This window comes from Eretmochelys imbricata, chromosome 14 (genome assembly GCF_965152235.1).
Source record: "Eretmochelys imbricata isolate rEreImb1 chromosome 14, rEreImb1.hap1, whole genome shotgun sequence".
NCBI classification, from domain to species: Eukaryota; Metazoa; Chordata; order Testudines; family Cheloniidae; genus Eretmochelys; species Eretmochelys imbricata.
In genome coordinates this window covers 413,876-422,611 of record NC_135585.1, presented here as the reverse complement: position 1 = coordinate 422,611, position 8,736 = coordinate 413,876, and the positions used below count along the sequence as shown (strand labels likewise).

At 45.2% G+C, this 8,736-nt stretch overlaps 1 protein-coding gene across 2 annotated transcripts in view; it reads right to left on the bottom strand.

Annotated features, from left to right (window-relative positions):
• Positions 1-4,166: 4,166 nt before the first annotated feature.
• Positions 4,167-8,736, bottom strand: part of DUS1L (dihydrouridine synthase 1 like) — a 30,347-nt gene continuing 25,777 nt past the window's right edge. For both annotated transcript variants that reach the window (XM_077834124.1, XM_077834125.1), the window contains exons 13-14: positions 5,081-5,156; positions 4,167-4,670 (exon numbers count right to left, since the gene is read on the bottom strand). In XM_077834124.1, the coding sequence (XP_077690250.1) occupies positions 4,525-4,670; positions 5,081-5,156 (222 nt within the window). In that variant the 3' untranslated portion in view covers positions 4,167-4,524. The remainder of the gene's footprint in view (positions 4,671-5,080; positions 5,157-8,736) is intronic.

Genomic DNA, 8,736 nt, shown 5'->3' with positions numbered 1-8,736 from the left:
GACCTTTTTGGGCTAGGAGGAAAGAGATCCCTTCACCAGAAAAACTCCTTAGCACAGGATCTAGCAAGTCATAGGATTTTGGTTTGAGAGAGTTGATAAAATCCTAAATAGAAACAATTTGATTTCTAGCTGCTTCCCTCACCATCCAAAAATATTTTAAAAGCTCCCTCCCCCTAACTGAAAATACCCTGACAGTCACCTGTGCCAGCAACTCACTACCCACTTCGCCACTACCACAGTAATCTCCTAAACAAGGCTTTGAGGATTTGCATTTATAGTGATCCATAACTAGAATGCTGCATGTAAGTAAGAAACTATAATTCTGTGAAAAGGCTTTTTCGTTTTAAAGGATGCTTGGCTTGGCCCAGCCTATCGGTTCTCTCTCCTTTTGCCCCATACTTCATACTAGAACCAGTGGAGAAAAAATAAAGAACCAGCTTGTCTGTCTCGATTGGCTGAGGGCTCATCACAAAGTCACTGCACTGCCAACGGACTTTATATGAACAAACTAGGCATTAAGGAAAGTAATTTCTTCAGATACAAAGTAGAATCACTAAAAGTTTTGCTATTCCAAGTCTAATCTGTAAAGAGATTACTGGTATGTACTTGTAGCTACCTAAATCTTTTTAAATAAATCTCTTCCTCTATAACATTTAACCCAAAACTCCGTATCTCAAAAAAAAAAAAAAAAAAAAAAAGTTTCCTTCCTTTTGAAGAGATGCTGCATCTGAGAGCTAAAACCATTGGCTGCTAAATTTTAGAATGTTCCTTTTATGTAGAGGCGCAAAGCTCCTGTGCAAACTCCTAATTCACATTGCTCTGGTCTTACCAGACCCAGAAAATCTAGAGCTTGCATTTGAATGTACATCTCTCAGTCCCTATAAGTCACTGTCTCTCTCTTCCCTTCAGGAGACTCTGTTTACAGTTAACATTCCCACAGGATAAAGCTTTAGAAGCGTTCTGGTTTGGAGTCTGGGTGCAGGTTGCCGGGAGGTCCATGATTCTGTTTCAATCTCCCATTACAGCAGGAGATGGCAGTGATCAGTGCAGAAGTTGCACTGCAACCTGAGGGTAAGGAGCGATGGACTGCTGCAGATTTCATGAAGGTCTCAGGCTAGCCGGTGTTGAAGTCAGTGGGCAGCCTCAGCTGTAAGTCAATTTTCTGATCTGAGATTGTATCCAGTAAAATGGCAGACAGCTTGGTCTCCATTTCTTTAGCCTTTTACCATAACAGGTTAATGTGTCTGAATTCACACTGTTGAAGTTCTCTGCGATATGCAGAAAGATTTGTTTATAGAATGCCTAGGGACAGGCACTATGAATCAGACTCTGCAGGATGCACATAGAGCACCAGAGGCAGGCATATGTAGCACTGCCTGAGATACAGAGAGATCTTGAGAGACTGTTTCTGTTGCAGAATAAAGAGTCTGCTGTCTGTCCTTTCACAGAATTCACCACTAGGAAAACAGGATGGTCCATCTTGTAGTTAAACCCCTGGACTTGGGACTCAGGAGATTGGGGAAATGTGGTCTAGATGAAATTGCTACAAGGTGGGTGCACAAGTGGTTGCAAGACATTATTCAGAGAGTGGTTATAAATAGTTCACTCTTGAGGCAATTCTGCTGGACACCTGCAGAAAAAGTCATACACACCCCCTCCCCCGCTGCCGAGAAGTTCTGTGCTTCCCTGCAGAAAATGGCAGGGAAGCTGCGTGGGGGCAGGAGGACAACCATGAGTGCAGTGTTTTTTGGGGGGGACTGCCCACCCAGAGGCAAGGCATGGGGGGCACATGTGGTTACGTGCCACTTCTCTCCCCATTTCTGCAAGTGCAGAGCTGCCCAACTAAAGGAGGCTGTGTCTGGGCTCCCCTGACTGCAGCTGACCTCCTGGGTCCTAATGCCAGTCGTGCTCCCCTTCTGTTTGCTGGGAGCCCTCCTGTTTTCTGTGCAACAGTGAGTGCTAGCTGTGGGGCTGGGTAAGGCAGGGTGGGGGAAAGGGGAATGTGGGAGTGAGGCATAGGTGCTGGAACTAGCAGTGTGGAGGGTGCTCCCGCACCCCCGGCTTGATGTGGTTTCCATTACATCCAGGGTTTACAGTTTGGTTGAATGGCTCTCAGCACCCCCACTATACAAATTGTTCCAGCACCCATGGAGTGAGGGGCGGGGGATGAGGCATGGGGCAGTGGAGATGAGATGGGGAAGAAAAGGGGATAGGGGAATCCAGGGGGGGGAAGTAGGAGCCCAGCCTGCAGCATCCCCTTGGCAGCAGCTGGGGCTCCCCCGTTAAACAGGCCTGTCGAACCTCCCTACACCTGAACCTCCCTCTCTCCCCCCCGGACAAGTCCCCCACCCCACTGAGCTATAGCCAGCTGCACCTGGACCCCCAAACCCTGCACACACACCCCTGCACCTGGATCCCCTGCAGAGTCCCATTACTGCTGCACCTGGAACCCCGCAATGAGCCCCTGTGCATCCAGATGTCTGACTGAGCAGCCTGCACCCAGATTGCCCCCCACACAAATCTCTCACCCCACATCTGGATCCTCCCACACTAAGCCCCTCCACACTTGGATCCTGCTGGGCTAAGCCTGCCCCACACCTGGTGCAGAGGAGCAGGGCCCTGAGGTGTTCTTGGGGCAGGCTCAGCCCTTGCACTGTCAGGGTTGGGTGCAGCCTCACTGCTGAGTCCCTGTAGCGGGGGAGGTTGGGGCTTCAGGATGATGTCCCACTTCAATGCAGCCATTTGCCTGTTGTTCCACAGTGCCATGCCTTAGTCACATTTATTTATTGACAAATAACATTTCCATAATTATTTCTGTGGTGCAGAATTTTTAATTTTGTTGGTGCAGAATTCCCTCAGGAGTAGGTGTATCCATTGGGGGTCTACTGGGGTCTGTCCTGGATCCAGTACTAGTCAGTATTTTCATTATGAGTAGGGTAATGGAGAGTATGCTTATAAAATTGCAGAGGACACCAAGCTGGGAGGGGGCTCAAGTACTTTGGAAGACAGGTTTAGAATTCAAAATAACCTTAACAAATTAGAGAAATGGTCTGAAATCAAAAAGATGAAATTCAATAAAGACAAGTGCAAAGTACTACACTTAAAAAGTAAAACAATCAAATGCACAGCTACAACATGCGGAATAACTGGGTAGGTGGAAGTATTGCTGAAAAAAATCTGAGGGTTAGAGTGGCTCACAAATAGAATATGAGTCACCAATGTGGGGTGTATTAACAGAAATATCATCTGTAAGACACTGGAGGTAACTGTCTTGTGCTACTCGGCCCTGGTGAGACCTCAGCTGGACTACAGTGTCCAAGTTTGGATGCCACAGTTTAGGAAAGATGTGGACTAATTGGAGAGAGTCCACAGGCAAGCAACAAAAATGATACAAAGTTCAGAAAATCTGACCTATGAGGACAGATTTTAAAAAACAAAAAAAACCACCCATGCCTGTTCATATTGCAATAAGAAGACTGGGAGAGGACCTGATAACTCTCCAGATATGTTAATGGCTGTTATAAAGATGACTGATCAATTGTTCTCGACCTTCTCTGAAGGTAGGGCAAGAAGTAATGTCCTTAATACGCAGCAAGGGAGATTTAGGTTAAACGTCAGGAAAAACTTTCTAACTGTAAGGATAGTTAAGCTCTGGAATAGGCTCCCAAGGAACGTTGTGGAATCCCTGTCAATGGAGGTTTTTAAGAACAGGTTGAACAAACACCTCTCAGGGATGAGTCTAGGCTTACTTGGTCCTACATTTCTATGACTATGAATTCCTGGTTCTGCCAGATAGTGTGTGACCTTGGACTAGCCTCTAAGTGTATCTGCTCCCCACTTATAAAATCTGGATATTATTTCCTTTTGCCCACCATTTGTTTTTGTGTCCGAGACTCATTTCTTTGACTATAAATGTGTACGCAGCCTAGCATGCTAGGACCTCCTGTTCAGGGGCACCCTTCAGGTTCTATTGTAATAACTAGTAATTATTTATTACATGTAACACTTCCTATCCAACTCTGTCATTAGAGTAACACTACGGAGAGTTAGTCACTGAACGCTGCTGTCCTTGAACACTTAGCTTCCTTCCTGACCTGAAAATGTCATTTAAGTGACCTTCACCCTATATTCCTGAAGAAATATTAGTTTAACACTCCAGCAGGATGTTCTAATATCAAAGATTTATTCCCCACTTTTAAAACAGCACATGAAGGGTTAATGTACAACAGGCAGTTCATGACTTTAGTACATCATCTTCCCCCCCACCCCAGTGCAGCATTGTCAGGCCAGGGTTCTGGCTGAGTCCTTTGAAGTCTTTAAAAGACATTGAGAACTTTAGTTGCATCCTTTTATTCAAAGGCAGGATATTTCCCTGAGTAAGCAGCTTTTCCTTAAATAAAACTCATCCAGACCTTAGAACAAACCTGTGGAACTACTCCAGGCTTCAGATGGTGCTCTGGAAATGGCAGATTCTTTGGCCGAGGGAAGCAGAGACGCAGATCCAGCAGAATCTAGTTTGAAGGCTTACAGTACAGCGTCAATACCCTCTTTCAGTCCAGCAGTTTCCTCCACATCTCCTTTCTGTGTCCTTTCAATCTCCTGCATCTCTGTTTGGCCACTTTTCCACAGAAGGGACTTTTCATATTTGGTTTTAAAAAGTAATCCATGACCTGACAAAGAAAGAAGGGAAATAATAAATTGACACTGAACTGCCTGTTCAGTGGGGAACAGAGCAGGCCACTGCCTTAGGGTAACTATATGCAGCTGTAGAAAATTTATTATGCTTTTAGCTTGGAGATGATGCACCCTGAGGCTTCAGGAGGAAGAGCAGATGCTGGTGTCATGTTCGTGCTCTATTACAGAGGCCAGTGCTAAGTAAAACATTTCCGTGAAAGCTAGGACCCTCAGGATTTTAAACTAATATTTCTAAAACTATCACAATTATGCATATTAACAAAGGACTTTAAAATGTCATACCGCTTTCATATGTATTAATCACTCATTTTGACTTGGACAGTTTGTTTTTATACAGGCCCAGTGGTGCTGAAGAACAGGACGGAGTGGTGGGGTCTATACTTGCCTGGACAGTCTGCAGTCTCTTTAAATGCTCTTTTCTTACAGCATCCTCGGCACAGATTAAACACACATTTGTTACCCTGGAAACAGATACACACCAGTTAAGTCAGTGGAAAAAAAAAAATCATCACTGAACTGCTTATGGGAGGCATAACTGCAAGGATGCATACGCAGGGCTTCTGAAGACAGCTGTCGTGGTCTGGGTTCCTGCAAACAGTGATGGGGACAGTCAGTCTTCAGGCTGCTGATAAAGGATATGGAGACCGGGGCCGGGGGAGAAGGGAAATGCAGAAATTAAGAGCTGCCTGCTGGATAAACGCTCTGTGCTTCTAGGTGATGATTACCATCCCAGAACGATTATATTCCACCTCCCAGGAATTTCTCCTGCCAACGAGGAAATCCTCTTGATTAATATCAAATACGTGTAGAAAATTAAGATACTCTGAAACCCTTTCTGAAAGGGTTTCAATACTGTCATAACTGGAGTTTGTCCTGTTTCTCTTCAGAAGCTCTTATTTTCTGTCTTTGTTTGCTGCTCCCCCCATTAATAGTCATCGTTCCAAGGAAATCATTTCCCCTTTTTTTTTAATTCCTAAAATTGCCCAAATCATGGACAGTAATAACATAAGGCATGATCCATCCTCTGAAGTTGAGAGAAGATGAGTCATGGATATTTTGCAACTCAGGAATGGCCGACTGAGTGCACAGGAAGGGGAAAAATGTATCAGCCAGGTTTAATATCTGTAAAGCTCTTTTCTGGCTTTCATTGTTGGGGGAAGTTTGTGCAACATGATTTGAGTGCAAACAGTTTGAGATGGTGCTACAGCAGAAAAAACTACTAAAGGTACTCTTTACTGTATTAAGTTTATTGACAAAACAATAAACTTAGGACCAGGGTTGCGCTGTTGTATCTTATTCCAGCAAGTCAAATTTCAACTGTGACAGGAGGAAATCGGGAGGCCTGTTGTCCTTGTTGCCCCTGCCCACTGCTGTGTGAGATCAAAGAAAAGAGGTGCATGTGTACCTTGAGAGGTTCAAGTGTGCCTCATTTCAATGCTGAGTTCTGCAAATTGTCAGGCACAGTGCACAGATTCTTTTTGCAAGGGGGCTTGTCAGTAGTGAGGTGTGGTATGAGAGTGGTTTGTGGGGGGTTAGTGATTAAATGAAAGTATAGCATTAGCTGGAATCCTGTGGCTGAGAGTGAATGGTTTGTAAAAAGGGGATGGTGGTGTTGTACGCTTTTTCACTTGTGACTGTTTCTGGGGCTTAGGCTCAGTATTTGCGTAGGACAGGCATACATAGCTCCTGTTCCACAGAGGTTGCCTAAACATGAGTTTTGCCTTAGCAACAATATGACATTAGAATTTGTCCTACAGTTGCATATAGTCCCTGAGAATTCTGCAAATATGAGTCATATTAAAAAGGGCAGAGTTAAGGGTGCAGGCATGTGTGCCTTATCACTTCAGTTCCTGGTTTTTCAGACATTTGAGCATCACTGACTGTGATAGCCTGGACAAGCATGCAACACCCTGCATCACTGGAACATGACTAATGAAAGTTTTTTTTGTCCATGAATTTTGTAATTTTATGAACATTGTTTTTTGGAGGAATGCTCACTCCAGCAGTTGTAATTATCACATAGGTTTGTCCTATAAATCCTCCTATGGTTTGGTTAGGTACTCATCCCTCATGCCTTTCCCATTATCTCATCTCAGGCATGAGTGACAGGTAGGTCAGTACCTTTAGCCCCATTTTACAGATGGGGAAACTGAGGCAGAGGTGTCACGATTTTTCTAGTGGGTCAGTGACAGAGCCAAAAACAGAACCCAGGTCACCTATGCTGCAATGACAAATCCGGCTGCAGTGCATAAGGCTGAGATCATCTCAGTTGAATGAGAATACTTCCTGGAGGTGTAAACAGTGTCAAACAATAGCTCCTGATAAGTTGGAATGGCTCCATTTAACTCCCTTGGTACACTCATCCAGCCTCCCCCTCTGCCGGTGCTCGACAGCATACCCGTTCTCAATTTCTCACCTCACTCTCCACACTAATGCTTGGTGTATGCTTGTTCTCAACTCCCCCCATAACGGGTCAGAGCTTCCACAAATTTTGTTTCACATGATGAACTAAATGCCCCTTCAGCAGGACAGGGCCCCCAGCTTGCTTACATGAGTAGAGGCAGGGAAAGGGCTTCAGCCCCACCCTGCTCCTCCATTCCCTCCCCCCCCCCCCCCCGAGAGCCCATTCCCATGAGATGCAGTAAGGAGAAGGGATTGGATTCCCTCCCCAGCTTCTGGGCTCCCCTTAGAGCAAGGGGCTCAGACTGTCTGACACCATCAGCATGGCAGGGGCCCTCAGAGCTGGAGGAGTGTGGAGCATCACTGTTCTCTGTAGTCCTCCCCACCCTCTCACCTGAGTCCTAAGCACCTCCCAAACCACCATTTAGCCCTCTCCCCTCCCAGCAAATATTTGGCTATGTAATTTCTTTTTTAAACTAGTGTGGGTACCTTCCAAATGTTCTGCTGTGTGCAAATGATAAATAAAATGCCCCTTTACGAGAAGCAAGGTGTGGCAACGGGTTTGTTTCATTTTTTTCAGATTGCTGCCAAGGGTGGCTACTGAATTTACATTGGTTGTTTCTAGCTCAGGTTCAACAACCAGAGCATGTCTCCTGGAGCCACCTCCATCCTGTGACAAGGGCTGGCTCACCACCCTGTCTACACATGCACAGTGTAATCCCTTCGGCACATTAGCACGAGACTCAACACGTCGTTGAATAACATTTTCAATATTGTTTCCCCAAAGGGGCTGTGGGCCTGGGGAGTTATTCAGTAGCTAGGGTAACTGTGAGCACTTCAGATCATGTGGGTAAAAACTCAGAGCCATGGTTTGACCACTGCCCCCTTCCCGCCCGACAATTTGCAGGAAGACTCATTGATATGTCAACCTTATGAAATACTTCTTTTCTTCTTTGTATTGCCCGAGAGAGCTGTATGTCTAGAAACGCTTTCTCAAATGACCCCAAGTTTGGATCACTAATCCTAGCCCACAAGCCCATGAGGCACCCCAAATTGCACTCTGAGCTAAGTAAGCAAGCCAATTTTAGAGCACTTGTAAGAGCTGGCTTTTAAACATAAAGGGGGCCTACAGCTTAACTATAGTAGAGCTGACACTCCCCTCCAGTCAAGAGGCCTGTGAGGCTTTCTGTTCTACTCAGCAATGAGGAAATGCTTTTATTAAAGATCTTATGTGCTCGAGAGAGATTTTTTTTTTTTCTGATTAACAACTGCCTCTATACAATGCCCCAGTTTAGTCACCCCACTTGAGCCCTTCCCTAAAGCTCCAGCTACCTGGCTAGGAAACCTGATAAAACATGCTTATGGATCAATAACTTGCTTGCCTTATTGTTATCTAGTTACTGCTTCCCTCACATTTGTTTGTCTCATCTACCTGTGTCCTGCCCTAACCTGAAGTCTAAAATCTTTGGTGCAACGACTGTCTTTTTATTCATGGCTGTATATAGCCCAGTACAATGAGCCCCCCATCATGATTGTAGTACCCCTGCGCCCTAAAGAACAATAATAACCAGCTAGATACACATCCAAAATAACACTTTTTAGTGACGCACTCCACTGACCAAATACAAGTCAGACTACTAC